Source organism: Crocodylus siamensis, chromosome 15, assembly GCF_052110815.1.
Source record: "Crocodylus siamensis isolate JL-2025a chromosome 15, ASM5211081v1, whole genome shotgun sequence".
Classification (NCBI taxonomy): Eukaryota; Metazoa; Chordata; order Crocodylia; family Crocodylidae; genus Crocodylus; species Crocodylus siamensis.
In genome coordinates this window covers 43,724,250-43,751,532 of record NC_143409.1, presented here as the reverse complement: position 1 = coordinate 43,751,532, position 27,283 = coordinate 43,724,250, and the positions used below count along the sequence as shown (strand labels likewise).

The following is a 27,283-nucleotide window of genomic DNA, read 5'->3' as shown; positions in this document are numbered from 1 at the left end:
TTCTTATCACCAGAACTAGAAATGGATCAATGGAGAGTTTGCTAGGGTTTTTTGTGGTCCAGTAGGTTGGCCGCCTACTTGGATGGCTGTGTTATTAATATTAGCGTTAACCTAAGCCTTAAGCATTAGCATATTAGTATTAACCTGAGAATTGAGCATTAAACATTATTATACCTAACATGTGATTACATCTGAGGACTTGTCTGACTGCAGGGATTCTGTTAGTTGGGCCCCTGGCAGATGTTACACTTAAGATGTGATAAATTAATTGCATCTTAAATAGTAACTTATCTGCATAAGTTCAGGCAATTAATGGCACAGTAAAAAAGGAAATAGGCCACAAAATTGTTTTACAAAATATGTGTAATAATTCTGTGGCTGGTTTCTGTTGTGCCTTAAATTCAGTGTGTGGCTGGGTTAGGACTGCACAGGGCTCTCCAACCTGCTCAGGTGTGTGGTCCCTGCCACCTGGAATCGGCTGATTGTCAGCCAGGTCTGGGGACCACTTTGGGGCAGGTTGGGGCCCCAGTGCAGTCCCAATCTAGCTGACAATCAGTTGATTGTCTTCTGGCTCTGGGGACTGCTCCAGGGCCTGTGAGAGCCCCAGTGTGGTCCTATGCTTGCCAGTGCAAGGGTAGCTTGGTATCACGATCCTGGATTTTTCCTGAACTGGCAAGTAGGCTATGATTGAAAATTGGTTCCAAAATCTCGCATCCTGGCATGCATGTGTGGCATGGCCAGAGACGATTGTGGGATTGGGGATCAGATCCCATTGTGCCTTTAAATGGCTGTTTGTTAGTGGCCTTAGCTTCTTCCTTCATGGTGGGTGAGATACAAGCACATACACACCACAAAGCACTGAATATGTAGTGATGAGCATATACCCCGCCACACAAGTACTCCTTAATGTTTTGTCTTTGAACAGTTAGTGTTAACAGGAGAGGGCTTGTTCCTGATATGGAAGAAATGCTGCTAGCATCTAAAAAGCCAGAAACTGCTGGGAATAGGGCTATGGGTTCCACCTTAAAAATTACTCTGATACAAGCGTGTACCCCATCCTATTCCAGCCTGAGGATACTGAGATCTTTCCAGTAAGGGGTTAAAAGGGCTCCCTTTGTGAGGAAGATTTCCCTTTGGGTAGTATTAGTTTTCTTTTACTAGGATTATGTACAGCACTGGGTCATGTGTCTTGAATTTTTTAGTCTTGGTACTACAGCTCAGTGCAAAGGGAACTGTTGCTCAGTCTTCCAGGCTTTGGACACACTGTCTATTCTGGCTCTTGGGCTAAGTGGTCGTCTTTGATAATAATTGCCTATTGTAAAAGAACGGAGAAGCTTGCTTTGTAGCTTACTTGTTTTCATTCCAACTTGCTTAAACAAACTTATCCTGAGAACTTGTTGATGCTCTTTGCTTCTACAAGCAGCCTAAGAAAGGAGAAAGGCTCTCTCCTTGTTTAGCATAAAGCTTGCACTGATGAAGCATGTAAATCTTGCCAAATTGACTGTTTCCCTCGGCTCAGGATTGATTCTGCTGCAGGGATTTCATTTCCCAAAGCAAAAAGGGAATTGGTAGCTATCGTCAGCTTTTGACAGGCAGCCATGTGACAACACACTATACACAGTTTCCCAAAGTAGTACAGAATAGTTGATGGCGATACTTCAAATGCTGCCAATAGAGTCTATGTCCCAGGTTTAGTGGCGTGGGAAAGACTGATTAACTCAAGTTAGTTATCATAAGCCAGCCTTGCAGGTTTATACTTTTGCTCCGTAGACCCTTTAATTCCAGACCGGGAGAACATCCAATTGAAAGAGTAATTCCTTTTTCATAATTGGAATTTCCACCAAAGAGGCTTGTGGTCTGGGTCGTGACAAAAAGTGGTGAAGTCTGACTTCTTTTTTTTTTAGGTACTGTACTCATGGTTGTTCCAGGTTGCTCTTGTAGAAGTGGAACTCCAGCAGAACAGACAACTGACCTATCTAGAGAGAGCTGTGGGGAACAGACTGTTAGTTTGAGCCTTTTGAGCTCTTTGCAGAAACTCAGTTTACCGGTGTAAAACAAATTACACTCCTGTAGAAATGCCTTCTTGACTTTAGAGCTTCATTTTATTATTGTATTAGGGTAAAGAGTCAGAGAAATAACTGGCCTTTTCACTGTTTTGAACATTTTTTTAACTCAGACTTTGGTGTGTCATATTTCATTTGGTATTTGGTCATTGTCACTAACTCATAATAAATGTTTGCAGATCCAGAGTTTCCATCAGACTTGGTGTTTCTGAGGCAACCCTCTTCACTTATCAGAGTTACTGGGCAGAGTGCCGTTTTGCCATGTGCTGCTGCAGGATTTCCAACTCCAGTTATCAGGTGGACAAGAAATGAAGAAGAGCTTATCACAGAAGGGTGAGTAATAACTAAATACCTGGAAATGTGCTTTTTTTTTACCGAAGATTAGGATTGTAAGAATTCGCTGAACTGTGCTTGTTGTTTTTGACTGAAACCAACTACTTTCTATTTAATTTTAAACCAGCATAGTAGTTTCTGCTGTTAAATAGTAAAGAGCCTTTGGGTAGAGGGCAATGACAAGCCTCAGTCCAATTATGGCAAGCAGACTGCCTGTCATAGTCGTCAAGAATGATAAAGTAGCAATACGGTATTCTCTTCATATCCTTAAAAACAAGAGGTGTTTTAATGGAACCGGGAACCCTGTGATAGAATAAATTTGGCTGCTGGATTGCCAGTGGGGTATAAGGAGTGGTTGCAAAGGCATGAGGATACCTTTGGGTCAGTTTAGCAAGGGGATAATTCTGCCAACAGAATTACTCTGTTCAGGTAATGCAAATGTTAGAATTGAGTTATCAAAACAAGAAATGGTAAAATACTTAATAATTTCTAGAGCAACGAGACACAAGTATATTACAGCTTACTTCTGAATGATCCAAAGGGAAGATAAGAATGAAATAAGTGTGCCTGTAACAAATATGCACATTCTTATTAAAATCATCAATGATACATAGAAGGGTTGGAGGGTAAAAAAACCTAGAGACATTGAAAAAAGGCGATAGGATAAATTAGCTTTGTAAGCTTTTTCTTTCATTATGAGGAAAAATAGTTGGAAATAATATGATAAAAGGAAAACCAGTACGGCTTCTGGAAACACATTTTTTATTTCACTGGCTTGTTACAATTTTTGGAGTTTATTAGAAAAATGAGGAAATGTGAACAATGAGAAATCCAAGCCATAGAAGACTAGTTAGGATATGAGGGCTGTAGATATGTGTCTCATTTGACCCAGGGCTGATTGTCTAATGGTTTGCACTGGATCAAAACAGGAGCAGCACAACCTTTTACACACATTGCCCTTCCAAGCTGCATTGTTGCTCCTTCACTAATTGGTGGTCAGTGAGAGCAAACAGCCTCACAGGCTTGTCTCCAGAATGAAGCACAATGACCCTACAGGTGTAAAACAAAATGTGCCAGGAAAAAAATATTAGTACATTTTATCCAGTATATTTCAGGAGGATGAAGTGAAGGAGGCTTTCTTCAAACAGCTAGCAGAAGTTTCCCGGTCACAGGCCCTGATTCTCCTGGGGAACTTCAGTCACCCTGACTTGTGCTGGGAGGGCAATACAACCATGTGCAGGCAGTCCAGGAAGGTTTTGGAGAGTGCTGGGGACAGCCTTTTGGTGCAAGTGCCAGAGCAGCCAACAAGGGGCCGTGCTCTTCTTGAGCTGATGCTTATAAACAGGGAAGAATTGGCAGGAAACATAAAACTGGATGGGAGCTTGGCAGCAGTGACCACAAGATGACTGAGTTCAGGATCTTGAGGGAGGGAAGGAAGGATGGAGAGCAGCAGAGCATGGACCCTGGACTTCACAAAAGCAGACTTTGAGTTCCTCAAGGAACTGATGGGCAAGATCCCTGAGGAGGCCAATCTGAGAGGGGAGAGGAGCACAGGGCATAGGAACAAATTATCCTGATATGCAGCAAAATCAGCAAGTATGGCTAGAGACCTATCTAAATTGTAGCAGACGTTTGTGGTGCAGCGGTACCTTTAACCTTGCTCTTTTTGCCTGACACCACCTGCTCCCCCCCCGCTGCCGAGTGGCTGAGTGGCCATTAATTAATGCATTAAGACTGTGATTTTTGCCTTTCGACCACTCAGCAGTGGTGGAGGGAGGGGTGCGTAGTGAAAACAGGAAGGGTGCTACTACACCACAAATGTCTGCCACTATTTAGGCAGGATCCCCAAGTATGACAGGAGATCAGTTTGGCTCAGTACTAAGTGTCTTGTTTTACCTCAGTTTTCACAGGCGAGGTCAGCTCCCAGACTGTGGCAGCACAGTTTGGGGAGCAGGTGGGCAGCCAACAGTGGCAAAGGAATAGCTTAGGGACTGTTTAGAAAAGTTGCACATACACAAGTCCATGGGGCCAGACGTGATGCACCCAAGGATGCTGAGGGAGTTGGCTGATGTGTTTGCAGAGCTGTTGGCCATAATCTTTGAAACCTTATGATGGAGAGGTCCTGGATGATTGAAAAAGGGCAAGTATAGTGCCCATCTTTAAGAAAGGGAAAAAAGAGGAACTACAGACCAGTCAGCTTCACTTAAGTCCCTGGAAAAATCACGGAGCAAGAGGACTCCATTTCTAAGCACTTGGAGGAGAAGGTGGTGATTCGGAATAGTCAGCCTGGATTCACCAAGGGCAAGTCATGCCTGATCAATCTGATTGCCCTCTATGACAAGATGACTGGCTCTGTGGATCTGGGGAGAGCAGTGGACGTGGTCTATCCTGACTTTAGCAAGGCTTTTGATAGGGTCTCCCACAACATTCTGGCAAGGGAGCTAAGGAAGTATGGGCTAGATGAACAGACTGGAAGGTGGATAGAAAACTGGCTGGATCATTGGGCTCAGGGGGTAGTAATCAATGTGTTGATATTTAGTTGGCAGCCAGTGTCAGGTGGACTGCCCCAGGGGTCAGTCCTGGGCCTGGTTTTTTTTCAATATTTTCATCAGTGGTGGGCTGCATGTTTGCAGAGAACATCAAACTGGAGGGGAGTAGCAGATATGCTGAAGGGTAGAACAAAATCAAACTGGAGGGGAGTAGCAGATATGCTGAAGGGTAGAACACAAATTCAGAGAGCTCAACAAATTTGAGGATTTGACCGAAAGAAATCTCATGAGGTTCAATAAAGAAGAGTGCAGACTCCTGCACTTAGGATGGAACAATCCCAAGCACCACTACAGGCTGGGGACCGATTGGCCAAGCAGCAACTCTGCAGGAAAGGACTGGGAATTATAGTGGGAAATAAACTGAATATGAGCCAACAGTGTGCTCGTGTTGCCAAGAAGGCTAACGGCATACTGGGCTGCATTAGTAGGAGTGTTATCAGCAGAGTGACAGAAGTGATTCTTGCCCTGTGTTCATCACTGGTGAGGCCACATCTGGAGTACTGTGGCCGGTTTTGGTCCCCCTAGTACAGAAAGAATGTGGAGAAATTGGAGAGAGTCCAGCAGATGGCAGTGAAAATGGATTAGGGGCTAGGGTACATGACTTATGAGAAGAGGCTGAGGGAACTGTGCTTATTTAGTATGGAGAAGAGATGACTGGAGGGGATGAAACAGCAGCTTTCAACTGCTTGAGAGGTGGTTCCAAAGAGGATGGAGTTAGATTGTTCTCAGATAAGAGACCATGGAGCAATGGTCTCAAGTTGCAGCAAGGGAAGTTTAGGATAGATATTAGGAAAAACTATCTTACTAGGAGGGTAGTAACGCACTGGAACAGGTTACCCAGAGTGGATGTGGAATCTCCATCCGTAGAGGTTTTCAAGACCCAAGAGGTAAAGCTCTGGCTAGAATGATCTGATTGGGGCTGGTCCTGCTTTGAGCAGGGGGTTGGACAAGATGACCTTCTGAGGTCCCGTACAACCCTCATTTTCTATGATTCAGTGACTTGGAAGCAGGCCAGTGGACATGTACATGTACATAAAAGGCTTTCTCCCAGAACAAATGCAACCTTTACTCATACCTTAGGTGGTCATGGACTACAGTAGGAATGGATTGATCTGAAAAGTTCTGGTAGATTAGAAACTATTTAGAACAGAGAAATGTAAGAATAAGTGTACGATCCATCTCATTCTATTAATCACCCGCTTAATTAGTAGCTCTTTTTATACAGAATCTAATGGCTCTTCATTTGAACTATGAGAACCTGCAAGAGACAGGAAGGTCTGTGCAATGAATCTGAGGCCTGTGACAGATAGCACATTTAAGATGTGATTAACTAGTTAATCATGTCTTATGTAGTAACCCAGCCACATATTTAATATTTATACAATTAATGGTGAAATAAAACAGGAAATGAGCCACACAGTTATTACACAAACTACGCACAATATCTTTGTGGCTGGTTCCTGTCATGCCTTAAATTGAATGTATAGCCGGGGCAGTCAGCTGATTGGGGTTGGGGTCTTGATTCTGAAGTACCCCTGAGGCTGGGAGTGCTGATCCGCCTGCATGAGCAGTACAGTGTAATTTGGATCTGATCCACGATTGTACAGTTGTGCCTTCTGCCATATATATGTAACACGGTAGGAGGTGCAATTCTTAGGATTGCTAGTCAGATCCCACTGCAGCTTTAACTCTGATAATCTGCCAAGGGCCTAAAACTGGTTTGTGTGGGTATTGCTATGATTTAAGGGGCAGAATTAAGGTTCCCTGTGGGTTACCTTGTTACCTACATATTAAAATGTTGTATTTAATTATCAGTCCCATACTATACTTTTCTGCCTGTTAAAAGAGTATAACCCACTTTTCAAACCCTGTTTTGAACAGAGCATGGATTTTATCATGAACTTTTACCTAATATTTGAATCCTTCACAACCATTAAGGTTTCTTTTTTGTTTCACAAATATCTGTGGGATGGGAGGCTTTTATATACCATTTATAAAATGGAGAGATGAGACATGGAAAGATTACGGTTGCATGTGCCCAATAAACTGAGTGCCTGGATTGACAACTGCAACCTGATTTTCAGAGAACTTAACACTACATGTTACAAATGCAGCTACTATTGACTTTAGTTGCAGCTGTGTTTAAACAAAACTTCTACAACTCAGACCAAACATTTTCAAGTTGGATATCAGGAGAGGTAGGTACAGTGAATGACTAATTCTCACTTTAAAAAAAAAAAAAGGCTTGTTTATAATAACAGGATTTCTTTGGTAGATAGGGAAAGAATCTGGTTTTCTGGGTCTATTTCATTTTTGTAACTGTGAGATTATGCTTTCTTTTACAGTCACCTGTCTCATTCACTTCACACCCTCTGCCTCTAACAAATGAGAACTCAATATGGACATTTTCCCCTTAGATAAGTTGGGCCCTAAAAACCTCTTTTTAAAAAAACCTTGAAGTACCACAAAGACTAAGAGATGGGAGAAATTATTTTGCTTTGCTGGGGTTGAAATTGATTCTTTTTCTCGTTGAGCACTTAGGTAGCTTTACCTTTCGAGAGTATGCATTTGTGTGTTTATATAAAGTTTATTTTGAAGGTTGATAAAGAGGAAAATTTGATTTGTTTCACTGCAGGAATGAGCTCTGATTCATTTTTGATAGAGAGCACAGTTTCTGCAGAATTTGATCAGTTCTTTTAAAATTGCTGCATCTGTGACACCATTTGAAAAGAACAGATGATTTTTCAGAAGAATCCCAAAGGAGTTTACAGCTCCTTCTACTTCACCAGCCACAATACTATCAGTTTGACCAGATCTCTACAACTAAACATTAGCATTTTTACCTCCAGTAAGACCTGCTGTGTAATCAAATAGCTGCCATATTGAAGTTGCTCTTCTATAGATGATTTACTCTGCTGGTTAATATATTTTTTCCATGCCGTTACTGAATCCACCATAGACCATTACATTCTTATTATATAGAATTTAATAGCACACACCTGTTTTCTAGTTATAGTACTCATCTTAACCTGTTTTACTGAGAAGTTGCGGAAAACACATAAACATGTACAAGGCACAGGAAAATACATTCCATTTCTTTATCCTGTTTCATCTTTTGATACAGTCAAGCACATTAAACTTAGCTGTCCCTTTACAGAATTCTACATTTAAAAATAATTTTGTTCTTTCTGCAGAGTAATGCAGAGGACTTCTAAAATAGCCCAGGGTTTGCCAGTTAAAACATGTCTGTGATTGCCCATGTACACAAATGAAAACTTGTTGATTAACATCCTGGAAAATCTGCTAAAAATCAGGTATAAAAAGGCTGAGTAGAGATTGGAATTTGAGGAGAGCTGGATATCGGATATTTAGGAGAATGAGGACAGTCTCCTTTGATATTTGATTGATTGGTTTGATATACAGTAAAAGATCTCCTCGTTTCAGTAATGGAAGGCAATGGATTGGTGTTGAAAATGAAGTATTAATTGAAAAAGAAATCTGTTGTTCCTTAGTGGTGTTTTAGAGTTAGTTTTTAACAAGATTATTTTTTTTTAATTTTGGATTGGCTTTCTTTGTGTATGGGCAGTGGGGATGCTTTGTATGAAGTTCCAAAGATGGAAAGGCAGAATGGGGGAGGAAGGGGGGAGAAATAATTGTATATTTTAATAGCTTTATGCTAGTCTCTAGCAGTTGAATACTCCTATAAATATGCACTAGTACTGTCTTGTCATGCTAAGTGTTCAAAAGACTTTACAAAGCATAACACACTTTGGAGGGATATTAGTATTGTGTTTGCATCACAAATGGACAATAAGATTTTAAATGAATTACCTAAAATTATAGTTAATCGGTGACAGAGCTGAGAATAGAGCTCAGACATCCTGGTTCACAGTACCCTTTTTATCTTCAACCATTATATTTTTCTTATATCTTGTAGTTGTGACAAATCATCCTTTGTGGAGCGAAATTCTTCCCCCCCGTCAAGGTATAATGTTTAAGAAACTGTATTTCGGAGAAAGCGTATTCTAGTGCAGTTTAATGGAGTTGGGTATTTTGGAAATGCTGTTTATAACATTAGCCTGGTAAAGCGGATCTAATTAATATGATAGAATATTTCCCAAAATTTTAGTAGTATTTAAGGCAGTTCATTATTATGGGTAAATTTTAATGGTTCCATTTTTTACAGGTTTTTTGTTTTGAAGCCAAGCTGTGCAATACTCATGGTATATTTGCAGTTACCTTCTCATGATAAAATTCCCAAATTGACTTCCTCTTAAAAATCTTCCACTCAAATATTATTAAAAAATCCTGGGTAATTTGTCAGTGGATGAAGGTGGTAAGTACACTTGTTACTGCAACACACAATGATACTAGCTTGAGATTTACATGTACTAAGTTTAACAGTGTCATCTAAACTATGAGAAGTATATCAGATTTATGTTCTAAAAAACTTCATAGTTAACAACATGATTTGCTCTAATTGTCCCAGATGGAGATAGGGAAGATGAATTATTGTTGCTTTATGGAAGAAACGGGTGAAAGTTGAAATAGTGCTGTAAGGCTCCTTCTACACATGCAGGTAAAGGATCCCAGGCTCCCCCTATGCCACAAAGAACTAAGCTTCCATGACTGGGAGCCCCCTCAGCCAAGGTGTGTTGAGTCGTAAGGGCGCCTCATGCACCCTTCTGACTGGGAAATTACAAAAAGATGTTGATCAGTTCAGAAGGGAAGGACTGTTCACTTCATATGCATCATACCAAATAACATGTTGTACTAAACAAGTAGCCACTGAAGTACATTTGTCCACACGATCTTGGTTCTTCCCCTGTGGGGAAAAACGCACTTATGTATCTATACGTATGCATATACTCCAAGGGAAGTGATTCTTTCACTCTCTTCAGCAGCGGTGAAGCCTCACCTAGAGTTGTGTCCAGGTTTGGGTCCCACACTTCAAGAAGGATGTTGACAGTTTAGAAAGAGCATAGCGCAGAGCAGTGAGAATGATTAAGGGCTTCAGAGGCAAGACTGAAAAGAAAAGGTTGAAAGAGTTAGGATTTCTTAGCCTGGAGAAAAGAAGATTGATGGGGGATTTGATCACAGTCTTCAAATACCTGAGGGGCGATAACACAGAGGATGGAGATGGGCTTTTTTCTCTGTGACTGTAGGTGCAATGCCCTCAAGCTTCAGCAGAGGAAATTTAGATTGGAGATTAGATGGAGCTTTCTGACTATGAGGATGAACAGACTACCTAGAGAAACTGTGGGACTTCCATCTTCAGAAATTTGCAAGAGCTGGTTGGACAGGCTGTCTCCCCAAACTATTTTTTTGTGCTGCAGTGCAGAGAAGACTAAGGAAAGCTGGTACTGTAGCTTTGGTGACAGCTTGGCTTTATAGGCATCTTCACATGTGCTCCGGGGGGAGAAAGGAGGAGGGGATTAATTAGAGCGGCTCTTGGGAGCTGCCCTAATTAAAGTGCCTGCAATGCCTCGTGTGTTCAATATTCTGTACTTCAGAATGGCGGTAGGAATGCTTTAACTAAAACTTGTTCGACGAGCGTCATAGCCCAGCCCCTGGCACGGATCTTTGAAAACTCCTGGCGCTCTGGTGTAGTGCCCGAAGACTGGAAGAAGGCCAATGTGGTGCCGATCTTCAAGAAAGGGAGGAGAGTGGATCCGGCTAACTACAGGCCCATTAGCCTGACTTCTATCCTGGGGAAGATCTTGGAAAAGTTTATTAAGGAGGCCATCCTTGAGGGACTGGCCCAGGCTAACATCCTAAGGGACAGCCAGCACGGGTTTGTTGCGGGTAGGTCTTGTTTGACCAATCTCATTTCCTTCTATGACCAGGTGACCTATCACCTGGACAAGGGAGAAGAGATTGATGTCATATATCTTGACTTCAAAAAAGCTTTTGATCTGGTATCCCATGATCACCTCTTGGCCAAACTGCCCAGTTGTGGCCTTGGCTCCACCACAATCTGCTGGCTGGGAAATTGGCTTCGTGGTCGGACCCAGAGGGTTGTGATTGATGGCAGTCGCTCATCATGGTGCCCTGTGACCAGTGGGGTCCCTCAAGGCTCTGTCCTGGGACCCATCCTGTTCAACATCTTCATTAACGATGTGGACATTGGAGTCAGGAGTGGACTGGCCAAGTTCGCCGATGACACCAAACTTTGGGGCAAAGCATCCACGCCAGAAGATAGGCGGGTGATCCAGGCTGACCTGGACAAGCTCAGCAAATGGGCAGACGAGAACCTGATGGTGTTTAACACCGATAAATGCAAGGTTCTCCATCTTGGGGGGAAAAACCTGCAGCACCCTTATAGGCTCGGCAGTGCTACGTTGGCTAGCACTACAGAAGAAAGAGACTTGGGGGTCATCATTGACCACAAGATGAACATGAGCCTGCAATGCGATGCTGCGGCTAGTAAAGCGACCAAAATGCTGGCTTGCATCCATAGATGCTTCTCGAGCAAATCCCGGGACGTCATTCTCCCCTTGTACTCGGCCTTGGTGAGGCCGCAGCTGGAGTACTGTGTCCAGTTTTGGGCTCCACAATTCAAAAAGGATGTGGAGAAGCTTGAGAGAGTCCAGAGGAGAGCCACGTGCATGATCAGAGGTCAGGAAAACAGATCTTAGGATGACAGGCTGAGAGCCATGGGACTCTTTAGCCTGGAAAAGCGCAGGCTCAGGGGTGATCTGATGGCCACCTATAAGTTTATCAGGGGTGACCACCAGGATCTGGGGGAACATCTGTTCACCAGAGCGCCCCAAGGGATGACGAGGTCGAACGGTCACAAACTCCTGCAAGACCGTTTCAGGCTGGACACAAGGAAGAATTTCTTTGCTGTCCGAGCCCCCAAGGTCTGGAACAGCCTGCCAGCGGAGGTGGTTCAAGCACCTACATTGAACACCTTCAAGAGTAAATTGGATGCTTATCTTGCTGGGATCCTATGACCCCAGCTGACTTCCTGCCCTTTGGGCAGGGGGCTGGACTCGATGATCTCCCGATGTCCCTTCCAGCCCTAATGTCTATGAAATCTATGAGCCTTAGTTAAAGCCCCCCTGCTGCCATTTTGAAGTGCGGGGATGTAGAATACACATGACGTGGAGACTCTGAGTACATGTGATGTGTTAATTAGCATGTTCCAGCAGACTCTATTAATCAAGTCTGCTCCAATGTGTCAGGGCAGGCATCGGGCACATGTGTAGATGCCCTATAGTATCTAGAACATGTTCAATAATTTGGGCATGCTGCCAAACTCCTCTGGAAGAATGCAAGCAAGAGAAGGGGAATAGCAATTTTAAACAGTTTATAGCTCAGCTAAGCCTGAGTGAAATTTCAGAAGACAAAGAAAAGATATTCTTGTAACCCAAAGGGAGAAAGCCTTTATTTGATTTCTTCCCGAGGAACTTGAAAAGTAATGAAGAAGCTGAACAAGTTAATCATTAGGCTACTACCCAGCTTTCTGTATGTTTATTTAGAGAAATCAGATGCTTAGAAAAGTTCTATTTAACACCAACCATGCACCAGAGTAGTTTTTTTCCCATCTATCAGAATATTTTGTTACCTTTCTACCAGGAAGTGTTTGAATTTAGGATGATTGCTATATCATAACTGCAAGCCACCTTGCTAGGGACCTGCTGTATTTCCAGTTACATGAATTTTGCCTGGCAAATCTGCAAGGAAAAAAAAGCAAATTTACAGAAAACAAAATGCTGGCTCCCCAGACAGTAGGTCCCGTCACCTTGCCATTGAACATAGTAAAACATTTTTTGGTTTCTCTCTCAGCAAAACCAATGCTTGCTTGATGTTTTGGTAGGTGATGGGACCTACCAAAATCAAGGGGGCTGCCCCCTGATTTCACAGGCATAAAATGGCAGCCATTTTGCAGGTGGAGCATGACAGCCCCTTGCCACACCTCTGATTGGCTGAGGGCCCCACCCCTCATCGCTGTTTGGCTGCGAGGGCTATCTATCATGCAGCTTTGCCCCTCGCCACTGCAGGCAGCCCCTTCTACCATCTTCCTTGCCCTTGCAGATTGCCACAGTGCCCTGACAATTGCTGGCTCCATGAAATTGTGAATTCAGTAGGTCCCTAGCAAAGTGGCTTGCAGTTATGATGCAGCAAGCATCCTAAACAAACGCTTCCTGGTAGAAAGGTAATAAAATATTCTGACAGATGGAAAAAAACTACTCTGGTGCATGCTACAGTCTGCCATGGTTGGTGTTAAATAGAACATTTCTAAAAAGCAAGTGATCTGGGTGCTAGGTGTAAGCATCCGATTTCTCTAAATAAACATATAGAAAGCTGGGTAGTAGCCTTATGATTAACTTGTTCAGCAGCTTCATTATTTTTCAAGTTCCTCAGGACTTGCTTAATATTTGCTTGATATTTTTCCTTTACTCTCTCAGAAAGCTTCCTTGGGAAAAGACATTTCCAGCAGAGAAGAATAAAAGAAATGAACTATCGAATAAAAAAGGGAGTATTTTTTCACAAGGGTGTTTTGTATTGACCTCACACCATTTACCCAGGAGGATGTATTGACTGAGAGTTTAAATGTTACATGATAAAAGTGAAGATAGAAGTTAAAATAGAGAAAAGTGTGGTGTGTCAGTATATGGTTTCCATATCTTTATATTTGTTGCGTTCTAAGTATATGTTTTTGTTTACAGGCATGAAATTTTTTTCAATGCATGTGAATAGTAACAGGTCCACATTAAAAAGTGAATCGATATAATCGGCAGGAGTGATAGCTTCTAAGTAGTTGTACTGCTTTTAACTTTCTGAAACTTCTAGTTGCCATCCTGAAATTTTTATTCTTGGTTTCTATCCAAAGGTGAATTTTATTGGAAAGCAAAGGAAAGTAAAATAAAAATATGAGCAAAACCAGTTCAGCTTTTTTGGAGTACTGGGAGTATAGAAGAGAAAATAGCCATTATACATCAGAGTCATAGAGAAGTAGGATAGGAAGGGACCTCCATAGGTCAGCTGGTCCAACTCCCTTCCTGAGGCAGGATCATTGCTATCCAAACCCTAATATAAATTCTGCATAAAACTACCATCAACCCTGACACAACATAGACCTAACACTCTAACCTGCCACAAGTAAAGCAGGGGATTGTCAAGATTTAGTGTCAAAATAGCCTTTAGCTGAAGGAAAAGTACCTTCTTGTGTGTTGATGTAAATTGGCATTGAGTATACGGAATTGTGTGGAATTGTTAACAACACTATTGTTTTTTTTTTTCCTTCATGAGTCCCATTTTCAGTTTTTTTCCCCTTTTTTCAAGTCCTACCGTCTTGTATGAGAACTGAGACGATAAGAATCCCTGCATTTGTTTTAAATAAAAAAGTTTCTCATCCTTGTGGCTGCAAAGAAAATCTTGAAAAATGTGAAATGATTGCATCTAAAGTCATCAGCTAGAGGCAGATAAAATTAACCCCAACTGTATTATTTTTTCAGTCAGGCTTGTAATTTCTGGGTGGCAGACTTGACTCATTTTTTAGAGTTTTGACCTGACATATACTTGGCCATAAAGCAGTTAGTTGGACCATGAGCAGTATATTTTCAGTTGGATTTCTCTTGTGAGCCTCAAAGTATTCAGCTAAAGAAAGCCGTGAGATATTTACATAGAGATGTAAGCCTCAGCCCAGGAGTTACTTGGTAGGGAGTGTTTGGAAAGGTTTTCATGGCTCTTCAGAAGTCTGTAGGAGAGGAGAGATGTTATGCTCTTGTGAACCATAGGGTGTGTAGTGAGTTGGGGATTACTCAGCTGAGTCCTTTATTTTCTTGGGCACTCTTGCGTTTCGGGAAACTCCCCAAACAAATCCTCACATCAGTAAACAAACGTGAACGTGGTGCATAAAGGTTTAACTCGTGGTCCTAGGCCTTTTCATAGATGCATAGATGTTAGCAGCTGGAAGGGACCTCACAAGATCATTGGGTCCAGACCCCCTTTGGGCAGGAAAGACTGCTGGGGTCAGATGACCCCAGGGAGGTGCATGTCGAGTCAGTTTTTTTCCCTAGACCCTGACAAGGTGAGTCCAGCTCTCTGTTGTTTTCTCAGTGCTTGAATCTTCCTTCTCTCCCTCTAGAGCAGTGCTTCCCAAACTTGTCCTCAGTATGACCTCATTATGGCCCATTTCCTCAGCATGGTCCCTTGCTCCCAGCCCACAACCCCCACCCCCTCAACCCCATCTGCTGATGTTGTGACCCCATTTGGGGTTGCGACCCACAGTTTGGGAACTGCTGTTCTAGAGCCAGTTCACTGGTGTGGCGCTGCTGCTTCCAGCCTTGTAGCCCCTAGGTCTGTTCCCAGAGAAAATGTCCCATACCCAGGGTTGCTGCTGGTTTGGCAACTCCCTCTCTCTCAGTCTCCCTCTGTCTCAATCTCTCCCTGTCCATCTCCTTCTCTCAGTCTCCCTCTTCTGTTATTCACATCTGTTGGCCTAGTCTTCCAGGCATGGTGTTTGCAGAGAACTGAGGACCTTGTGGCCGGAGTGGTAAAGAAGCAGGGAAAATCAGTGTAATTGAAAGCGATGTTAATATGGAAAATGTTATGCCATTCTGATGGATTTTCCCCTCTCAGTTACTAGGAGCCTGGCATCTATTAACACTTCAGAAGACCAGCTTGTAAAGCATTTTAAGGACCTACATCTTATGGAAGGTTTTGCACGTAGATTGAATTCCTTCAATGTTTCTCTTACTCTGAGCACTCTACAAACTCATTGTTCCCAAGCTGTCCTATCTGGCAAAGAATTCCAGCGCCTGTGAGAATGAGTTATATTTTTGAGCAGATTTGAACTAAATTTAGGTTTACAGGAGCAACTTGCTGTGGTGGATTTCAGTGCTCGGAAGGCAGGCACCGGGGGGCTGTCTTTAATAGTCACAAAAGGGAGTGAAAATGTTCAGGTTGCTTGTGTATCATTAATCCTGTACCCTCGGTGTGTGTATTACAACATAGTTTTCTTAAACTGTATTGTCACGTGGTGGCTCTTAGATAACATGCACAGGTCCTGTGAAACCTTTGGTGAATCCGTGGCTGATTTGTATAAAAATGCACAATCTCTATACAAAATAGTAAAGATTAAGCATATGAAAGTAATTGTGGAATTTAAAAAAAAAAATAAGCCCAATAACTCATGTTACCACATGATTGCATATGTTGTACCTTAGCAAGACTGAACATATGGGTGACAGCAATCATTAAAATGTGAATACTGCTGAGAGAAGGGATTTTATTATATCTAAGGTCAAAGCTAATTTAAAGATGTACTGGGGGCATGTAACAATGCAAATAATGCCAATATTCAAGAAAGAAAACCCTATTACATAATTTTATACCAGTATCTAAAGTTATAAAAGATATTAGAAAAGAATGTGTACCTGATGGCTGTATTGACATGCAGATGTAACGTTGACATTTCCTGACACCTGCCTGCTAAACTTTCTGTTTTCTTAACAGAAGTTGTAATGAAATTACCATCAGGTGAAGTAAGCTAATGCAAGTCATCCCTTTTCTATATCACTCAGATCTGACTGTCTACATCAGTGGGGGCCAACTTTTTTGACAGGGCCAGCAAAACCTGAGCCCCATGCCTGCCCTGACTGCAAGTCTGACCTCCATCCTCTGCCCAATTTGCTGCTCTGATTTCTTTTCCATGATCTGTTGCTTTGCTTTATGCTCTGTGTCCTGTCTGCTACTGTACTGCTTGCCTATTCCCCAATCTCCCATGTACCAGTCACAAACTGTCCATGCCACTTGTGACGCATGTGTCACAGGTTGCCTAACCGTGACTGTTCCACTCTGCTTCCAAAATCAAGACGTTCTCTCATTTTATCCTAAAAGATATTTGCTCTAGACCTTTTGGTAGCTTAACTCACAAGTATTCAGTATTCTAAGGCAAGAAAGAGAAATCGGCAGCCAGATATTTGGAATGAAGACTAATTATTTTGTCCTGATTTTAAGAACTTGGGATGTAGAAGTTTTGATTGATAAAATTTGGTTTCTGTTTCTTGTAGTTTTCTCAGTGAACATAAAGATACACACGTTTTTCATTAAAAACTACAGCGCACTAGTTTTATGTGGTAGGTAATGAAAGCCATGTTTCTTATTTAATTGGGAGGGGGGAAAAAGAAAACAAATTTCAGATGTTTTTTGTCAGATAATCTAGGACAGTGGTGCTCTATCTTTTTCTCCTGTGGGCAGGATAGGCAGTGCCTGATCCAACCGTGGGTCAGATGGTGGTTCCGATCCAGTGTCAGGGGCCGGCAGGCAGCCACCATCATGCCACACTACAGGGGGCAACCTGGTCTGAGCCCAGCCCTGTGGGGTGGGGGGTGGCCACTGTTCCCTTGCCCTGTCTGTGAGCCAGAGGTTGGGCATCCTGATGTAGGATGCTAATGGGCCTAATATACTGTTTTAATTTATTATCTCTGTTTCAGGAGTGTACTTGGTAGCTGTGTTGGTCTGAGACAAGAAGACATACAAAAAACTAGAACTCTTGGTTCCAAAATGATACCTTTTATTAGACTAACTGGGAAATTGCAAGAAAATTATCCTTTTCTGCAAGCTTTTGGGATCAAAGTTCCTTCATTAGGCTCTAGGGAAAGTATAGATGGTACAAGATGATAAAAAAATCACGTAAGTAAGAAATAAACTTCATTTTTGCACAGAGGGAGCTGAAGTTGATCCCAAAAGCTTGCAGAAAAGGACAGGTTTTTTTGCTATTTCCCCATTGGTCTAATAAAAGGTATCATTTTGGAACCAAGAGTTCTAGTTTTTGTATCATCTCTGTTTACTATTCTAGTTAACTGACCCTTTGCAATGTATGGGTATCAGTTAGTCAACTTGGAGTTCATGTTACTTAAATCATTTAAATCAGACTGGAGTGAGATCTTCTTTTATAGGTTCAGCCTTTAGTCCCATTTATGAATTTGTGACAGTGTGGCAACTTGTACTTTTAATTTGCAGTACCTTCAGTGGTGGTTGGTATCCATAATAAATGGCAGACTATAGGTAGCAAGCTATCACTGCCTTTGTATACATGTCACATGTCTTCTACTGTACACTGACCATATCAAAATTTAGAATTTTGCAGGGTATGGGTCTCATCAGTAGCTATTTTGATAGGGGAGTGAGAGTTTGGTGGGGAAATGGGGGCATGAAAAGATACCATGTATTGTCCACTTCAATTGTAGAAAAACAAACTGGTACTCTTTACTACCCTTTTGTCACCTGTTTTTAGTTTTCTCTTAATCTAGGCTTCTCATCTCCAGTTATGTTTCTGCAAGTCAGTCTTCCTCACTCACACAGCTTCTAATTAACTCCATATCTGCATTCTGTGCAACTTCCTATGCCGACCACCACTCACTTCCCTCCCATCCACTTCCCACCTTTTTAGGAATGCCCATATAGACACTGTACCCTGAGGTTAAAAAACTATTCCATAGTTCTGAACTACTCCCTCAGCTTTGTACCTCTGCCACCTTTCCCCTTTAGGCTCAAAATACACTGCACAAACACATGTATATATACATAATTCCTCCAGAAAGTGCAAAAGCTTTCTCTGTACTACTTTATATCAAAGACATGAGGCTGAAAACAATTACCATGTTTTCTTGCATACCATATGCACCTATATGCAAGGTGCATTGGCTTTGAAAGGTAGAATGTGGCAAAATCTTTTAGTCTAGAGTCATGTTCTATAACTGGCTTTTTCATGGACAGGCACTTATGTGAGATGGCTGTCAAGTGTCTTTCTGGGACGTTTAAGCAGGAAAAATAAAGACCAGTGTTAACACTTTCACAATCGCTCTCAAATTGGTAACAGTTTTTGGCTGCTGCTTTAACTCTGCCCCTCCTGCTTGCTGCCTAAGTTTGAAGCTGGCAGCCATCTTGCTGCAGTATCTCCATGCTTCTGTTCCTCCATGCCTTATTCCAGTGAAGGAAAATCAGCTTCCCATCCCAGCTTTAGAGACCTGATTTTAGGGGAAAGGTGCAAGTCTGCAAGTAAGTATGGTACCTTTCATTGCTAGCAAAACTTCATTGGCTCTAGAAAAAGAGAAACATAGGCAGTAAAATATGACCATGTAGAAGCAGAATAGTAGCCTATACTCCTTACTCTGTTGCTTGCAGCATTATTCACTATTAACCTGTATTTACAACTGGGATGAAACATAACATGTGTTTTCCAGCATATAGCTACAGTAAGAACATAATTTATATTCCACAGAATGATTAAAGTGCCAAAGTACTGAGAGAGAATTTTGTAAAGTGATGGTAACCAATTTTTGATAGATGAAAACTAAGCCATGCCTTAAACATAAGGAAAATTCAGGAAGGTGGAAAATGATTACCTGGGATGGAATATGATCACACTAGAGTTAGATGCTCCAAATCTAGGAAGGAGTTACCATTGTATCTTTAAATTAACGTAGACCAGGAATGCCAAACTCCCTCAGGTCCACTCTTCTCTATCCTGCAGCCTCATATACGAATGTGGCAGCAGGGCAAGCAGTATTAGGGACTTGTGGGGGTTAATGCAGTTTTCACTGAGTCCCCACTGCTGACACATGTCCCCAGTGGGGCTCTTTATTCCAGATTTTGGCGGCAAAACCTGCCCCTGCTTGCCCTGTCCCCAAATTCCTGGCCCCTCTAGCAGCCCTGTGGGCCAGGCAACATGGCTCCGCAGGCTGGGTCAGCCCACGGACTGTACATATGACACACCTGCCATAGACCCATCAGGGTTTCACATTACATCCTATTCAAAGAAGCCTGCACATTCAGGATTGCAGCATCTTGGAATTATGCTGAAGAATTTAGTTAGGTTTTTACTCGAGTGGACTGTTACATCACTTCCTCCAGCAACTTGCAGGTTCCTTGTTTGTTTTCCCATTTAAATATTTTCCAGTATGTCTCAATATTGTATTCTACTGTTTTCAGTTTGGGTATGTGCTGCTTTTGTTTAAGGTTAAATATTCCTTGCTTGTCCCCTGTGTACATGCAAATTAACATACTACAGTTAAAGAGCCAAATATGGGGAAAAAAATACCCAGTTAAGGCTTGAATGCTCACTAAGAGTAACCTTCTCTTTTGTCACATTGCATAACACCGTTCCATAAGTGTTTGTCTCAGCCACTCTTCGAAAAAGAAGTGTGTTAGAACACATGCCTCTAACAAGTGAAGTTTCAGATGGCGTTGAGTGGTGGAAATAGAAGACGAGAGTTAATTTAAACTAGCCTCTCCCATTTCAAAATCTGCACTGTAAATTCTCTAGGGCTTAATTTTGCTTTCTTAGTATTTGGCTAATGCAGTGGAGGAACTTTAAGAAATTCTAACCAAACATCACCATTTTACCTGATTTCCAGGAAGGGCTTTTTAAATACATTGACCCCAAAGACAACTCCCCATAGAAATCTGACTTTCCTAGCATTGACTCTCCTACTTTGAATATACTGCATTTACCCAAATCAAAGACAACTTTAAATTTAAAACAACACCCTCAGTAATTAGATTCCATAAATGGAAAACTTATACATTTGTTATAATTTTCTACCCAGCAGTTGCTCCTCAATGCTGTGGTGCCTACCTTGCCCCTTTCTTGGCCCCTGCTGCCACCTCCCTGCTGTCACTTACCTTCAGTCCTGGCCCTAGCCCCACTGGATTGGGGTATGGAGCATACGGTAGCACTGGCTCCAGCCCCAGCCCTGGCCCCAGGACCAGGTCAGAGCCAGAGCTGCTGCAGCTGCAGCTCCAACTCAGCCCTGAGCTTGGGTTGGGGCCGGATCTGGAGGGCCCCCCTGCCCATTTTCTGCTTGAATTTAAGACAAGGGTTCTTTTTCCCCATGTTTGCATAGATTACAAATATTGATACTTGTAGCCCATCAAAATAATTCACACTGTTTATTCACAAAAATTTAAGCAGCCGACATTTAGTGGATTACTTTTCTTACTATATGGGGATATTGTAACTAATGTACTGTATTTACTTGATTATAAGACAGCCCTGAATATAAGATGACCCCCAATCATTAGATTCTGTATATAGAAAATATATATTTTTTCCATAATTTTCCAATTATTAGAATCTAATAATTGGAGATTTGTCTTGAATTTGTCCCCTTCCCACTGCTACAGCAGGGAAAATGAATCTAGGGGATCAGGTAGCCCCCTTGCTCTCTGCCTCCTAACTTCTTCCCGCTGAAGCCTCCCCTTCACTGCCTCCTTACTGTCAGACTCTGCTCTCCCTGAGCACATAGAAGTGGGAGGCAAATTTGAAAACATTGACCTTGAAATAAACATATTTGTACTAACTTGCTTTTATGGAAATTATTACAAGTACCCATAGGCTTATTTCATCTAGAATTTATGCAGCTTACCTCTCTTGAAACTGCTGGAAATTTTAGCACAGATGTTTCATAAGCACACTTTTAAACAGTACCCGCTTAGCGAGAGTAGAAATTATGCATGGTATTAGTCCAAAGCTAAAAGGCTCGATTTGCCATATAGTTCATTGGGCTGGGTCCCTGCAGAGACAACAGTGTTTCAAGATATGATGATCCCACAGCTCAGCACTGCTCAATATGTCTATGTGTACTCTAAATACCCTTACAAAAGATCCACGTGCTAATTAGCCTCCCACTCATGACTGCATCTTGGTGTTCTCATCATGAGTTCTGGGATCCTCCAGAAATTTATATGCAGATGAGGGGCAGAGCAACCTGGTTCACCTTCACCTCGTGGAGGGCAGGGCCACACTAGTCATATGCAACAGACTGAGTGAGGGGGTGGTAGAAGGATTCTGGGCAAGCTGTTTGTGGCCCTGTTTGGTGATGTTTGCAAGATATGTAAGGCTGGTTTAAAACAGAACTCATTGGAAATGGGAAACAAAGGCACATCTCAGTTGTGGGAATGAAGAGGAAGTTTAAATGTATTCAGTGTAGTGGCTCACCATGACTTGGAAATGGAGGGGGACTGCATGCAGTGGGCACTACCATATATTTTATTCAGATGGGTGGTACTAACTTCTCCTTGTGGTAGGTTCCCGTCAATATGTTCTCTCCTTATGGACCATGTGTTTTCGTGATGCTCAGTGTTGGCAGCATTTAATCAACTTCATTGTTGGTTTCCTTTTCTGAATGCATGCTGCTTTTGGTAGCAGTTTAATGATAGACAGTGTATTTAGTGAGGTTTCCTTGTATGTGAATGTAAGACGAGAAGCCTTTTTCCCCCCGTGCTGATTGGAGGAAAGAATTTGGCTTTGTGTTTAGGTAAATGTAGAAGTCCCTTTCAGGTGCCCTCAAGAAATAAGTTAGCCTGTGTTGTAACCTGATTATAACATTCTGTAATATATCAAATGTCCTCACATTGCATCTGTGATGATTTTGGTGCACCTCCACAACACAGCTGCTAAGAACCTTGCAAATCCAGCTGTTATAGATGTCCCTCTTTGCAGTGGATTCTCTAGTAGCATAGCTGTTGAATGCAGGTGTCCATGCTCCCCCCAGTGGATCCAGTACTGCTTTGAGAATCCTTTGGGCTACTCTGGTCTACAGGATGGGTTAGTTGACCTAAATGTTAAAAATATTTCCTATAACAGGTCTGTCTCATCATCTGCTCTGCCTTGTGGACTAGAATGCAGAGCCTGGTTTTGAACCTTGTACTGGCTCACAGTTTTAAATATGAGCAGTAGGATTTATTTTGAGGATTGAAACTACGTTGTATGATCAGTTGGTTGAAGATCAAGACCCCATTTCAAGGAGTCAGGCAGAAGGCAGGGCAGGGTAGCACTATGGAGACTAACAGCTTTAGAGAGGCATGAACTTTTGTTCTCAGATGTTGTGAATGGATAGATGAAAGAAAGAAAAGGTTTAAAATTGGAAGGAATTTAAATATAAGGGACATAGTGAAAAGCTATAGCAGAAAGACGGCTTTTCTTTTTTGGTGTTCAAAGCGACTCCTATTTAGTTGCTCTGGCCTATACTGAAGAAGATAATCCTTATCATTCAGGACACACATTTGCTAATACTCATGATGCTAATATACAGATTCCACATACAGAGAATGTTAAAAGAATGTTAGAGTTGCACATATATGTAGCTGAAAATTTCCATTATAATGAATTGCCAAGGAATACCTGTTTTGCAAATTCAGAAATTTTCCTGGGGAAATTTCAGTTTTCTTAAATTGCTTGAGTTTTCCATTGGGGAAAATGGAACTGAAGCTCTCTTCCTGTCTGCCTGGAAGGCTCTCATTTATTTCTCTTTCTGTCTGCTGCGAAAATGTAAATGTGATCATTCCAGGTACTCTGCTGGGTGGCAGGGGGTGGGCAGGGGGGAATCAGTCTCCCCACTACTTTCTCTAATTTTATTTTTCAAGTAGCAGAGGTAGCCCTTTTTTGGAGTAACATTATGCTCTGGATCAGAAGCAAGGAGAAGTTAGGTTGAGAATATTCAGACTTAGAACTGGGTGATTTTTCATATTTGAGTACTTTTGCTGTACTCATTCCTAAAGCAATTAACTGGCAACAGATCAAAATGCTCTTGGTCCCTGAACACGTTTAGGTATTGGAGGAAGAAGATTTGTTAAGTATAGCTTCATTCTTTGCTGAAGAATTTGTCACTTGATATTGACAATGTAGGCCGTTATCTTGTGTCTAGCCTTCCATTTTCAGTTAAGAATGAGTAGTTTGTAACACCATAACTCTTTAACTTTGTCATATAAAGATAGGCTTTTGCAGTGTCTTTTACCTGTGAACATCTGGTAATTTATTTGGAAACATAAAATAGTGCAGAATGTAATTGCACATTTGAGTGGAGTATCTTTCAGGGAACATTTATCCTAACAAGCCATAATCTGTACTGGATGCTTGATGGTTTTCAAAGTGTTCTTGACCAAGTGATTTCGACCTTTCTGCTTGAGATCACCCCATTCCAGGCAATTCTGTTATATTTTCAATCTATGAAAGCCTTACGAAGATGATTCACAACCAGGGTCCTACAGCATCTAGGGGTGCTGTGAGATTTTTTCAAGGGTGCTGTGGGATGCTGCCCAATAATAGGACTGTCAGATATGTAAACACCTACGTAATTCATGTGATAAATATAGAGATTTGAAATAGGAACCCATGGTATCAAAAACATTCCAACTTGTTTTGATCTTTCTGAATTCTTTGTAACAGAATTACTCCCATTATTTTTCCATAGTCAAGAAATGAATGAAAACCTGAGTTGGCATTTTTGAGCCTAAAACAGTTGAGAACCACTGCCCTAGATGTAGAATTCCCTTGTTTTAACAGGGCGCGGGCTGTTACAAAGTAATGGTATTCTCTGTGAAGAGTTCTCCACTTCAGAATTTTTATTCCCATTAGTTCAAAGTAACCCAAATCTGCTGGGTTTCATACCGCATGAAAAAATGAAGCACAGCTTTCCGAGGAGGATAGGAATTGCCTGCTGAAGACAATGGAGTTTGAGGTTGAGGAAAAAATATATTTTTGCCTAAAATTACCATGCTTAACTTCTTATATTTTGGCAATATTGAGAGAAAAATCTCCTAAAATTGAGTTGAAGTTAGTTTCAGTGTTATTCTTGAATGTACTTGTATGGATTTAATATGACAAGTTCACTAAGAGCAGATGTGCATTGAAACATTGGACAGACTTGGTTTGTTTTGATTTATTCTTGCCTTGGGAACAAGTAAGCTTTTCTGTCTGCTTTACCTTCTTTATTCTTTGGTCAAGCTATTAGGAGGATTTCTGTAGACCAAGTGCAAGAAATGACATGTTTTGTAACGATTTTCTATATTAATTGTGTTTTTATTGTTATGGTATTATATGATCCAGTTTATCTCTTGAGTTTGTGCATGGGGAATGAAGGGCTAAGTGCAAGGTCTGGCTATTTGAAAAGTGAGACAAGATGGAAATCTTGAAGAGCTTTGTTAACATATCAGCAAAGGTGAGGTGCCAGACATTAGTCTAGATTGTCACTCCTGGACTGGTTTCAGGGGACTCTCGCAGATCAGGCAAGGCTGCAGGGGTCCAGAGCAAACACCCCTCTGGAGGGCATCCATGATACCAAGTCTGAGAAATACAAATTGTGTCAGGGGGCCCTATGTTTTTCTTGGCCAAAATATATCATTGAAATAAAAAAAGAATGTTTCCCTTTTCATCTTCAGTAATAGCCCGTCATATTTATGTGAACATGGATGTGCTGTTTTAATTGGTGTAACATGTATCCGCTTTAAGTCTCCACATGCTTAATCCTCCCTCTTGAGCTTTTTTTTTTTTTTCAAACTAGTTATGAGAGAGGACCTTTTCTCTAGAAGGTTTCTGCTTTTTTTTCTTTTGGCTAATGCAGGAATGGCTGGCTCTGTTGTTTACATGCAAGTCTACCATTTCACAAGACATTTCCTTTATTAGGGTCCTCCATGTGGAACCCTGGTATGCCAGTCTAATGCCCTAAACTTTGTTTTTAAAAACAAACCCTTTAAAGGCTCTAAATTCTTCCTTTTACATTTCTCCTTTTAATTGCTTTTACCTCAGCTTGTTGCATCTTGGATCTGGGCATACTGTATTGTACGTATAAGAGCCTTGTCTGCCATGCTTTCTGCAGTTCTTCCAATTTGTTTTCGGTCTGCCTTCTAATTTGCATCCAAACAGAACTTCCTTTTGCCTAAATCAGAATACATCTCTGTCTGTCCTCCTTTTTTTAACCAGCGCATCAGACAGAAAAGTTGGTCTACAAGCTAGAATGCTGAATACAACAGTTTTGAAAGAATCTTTTTTGTGTTCAGTGGTGGATATAAATAGGAGAAACCTCCATAGACCTTAATCCCTTAATGAATTACATTTGCAATCAGAGAAGTTACCACTTCCAGTAATGTAATCCTAACATAAAATGTTTTAACAGAGAAAGCATTTCTGTTGATGATTTTTTCTTGCCCATTTTTTTCACCTGTTCAATTTGAAATTTCTTTTCTGACCACCCTATATTACAAACATATGTAATTATACTTGTTTGAATTTACATAAAAATATGCTTAGTTTTGTGCTTTGGATTCTGTCAAGCATGGTAGACTAAAACAATCAGACTTAACTATAGACAAGGTGAATACTTAATTTCATTATTTTAATCAGTGACAAGGAATATATTATCAGGAAAAATCTGTTTCTAATTCCAGCGGAGTCTTCAAATAGATTCCTGTTTTCTGTATTTATGTGGAAGTTTAGGATGATTTGAGACTCTCCAATCAACTGGATTTCATGATTTGTTTAATTTGTCTGGGGTTTTTTGTTAGTGATTTGTCTGCTAGTATTGTGTATGATTGGAGGAATGAGGAATTCCCTTTACAGACGGGAAATGCCAAGGAAAGTTGTTTGCTTATGTTTCTAAAATGCTCTCAAATGACTTATTTACTCTTTACATTTTATTATATTTTGTAAAGGAAGAAAAAATAAGCCCTTGCTGTTCATATGGGAGGAAAATGAAGTGGCTTTCTTAACAAAAATACAAATATGAAATATTTTTAACCATTTATTCGTAAGTTGTGTAGATGTGACCACCTGGGTTTAGATATGCTTTACTTAACCATTTTTGAGGTACCGTTGGAGCATTTTTAGTGCTGTAAAGATTATCTTTTGAAGACAGTGATTAAATACATTCATCTTTCTTGAATTTTAATTACAGTATTCAAAATAATTTGAATTGCATTTAATTCATGGGAGCTGAAATCTGAAAGTGTAAAAAGATACATTAATATTGTGTGGAAAGTATGTTGTTGAACTTTAAGCTTAGACTTAAAGCAAAATTGTCAAAATAATGTAAAGGCCCTAGCTCAAAAACACCATCTGTCTAGATTGATATACCATTAAAGAATCCAGCTGCAAAGCTGATAAAGAAAAAATAATTTTTTAGTGCATCTTACAGCTTCATACAAAGAGCTTTATAGTTTCCTTCTGTCAGCACTGTGGACAAATTCGTTTGTCAATAAAATTACCAATATGTCCTGTTTTCCACAGCTCTGAAAGGTTTCTTTTGCTGGCGGGAGGTAGCCTAGAGATCAGTGATATCACGGAAGATGATGCTGGAACATACGCCTGCATTGTGGACAATGGGAATGAGACAGCTGAAGCTCAAGCAGATCTTACAGTTCTAGGTATGTAGAAATTTTGGCTTTCAGAAAGAAGTGATCTTCATGAATTTTATTCCTGTGTTTGTTTCAAGACTTGGCTGCAAACAGATTCCTATTTGTTATTCTTGCAAACACAAAACTTATATTGTAGCTTAAATTATTTTGCTTATAACATTGTAGCTACTCAAATGAGGCATTGATTTTTAT

The 27,283-nt window shown here is 41.1% G+C and overlaps 1 protein-coding gene across 3 annotated transcripts in view; it reads left to right on the top strand.

Annotated features, from left to right (window-relative positions):
• Nucleotides 1-27,283, top strand: part of NEO1 (neogenin 1) — a 389,148-nt gene that overhangs the window by 199,820 nt on the left and 162,045 nt on the right. For all 3 annotated transcript variants that reach the window (XM_090029933.1, XM_090029932.1, XM_090029931.1), the window contains exons 4-5: nucleotides 2,243-2,396; nucleotides 26,964-27,100. In XM_090029933.1, the coding sequence (XP_089886059.1) occupies nucleotides 2,243-2,396; nucleotides 26,964-27,100 (291 nt within the window). The remainder of the gene's footprint in view (nucleotides 1-2,242; nucleotides 2,397-26,963; nucleotides 27,101-27,283) is intronic.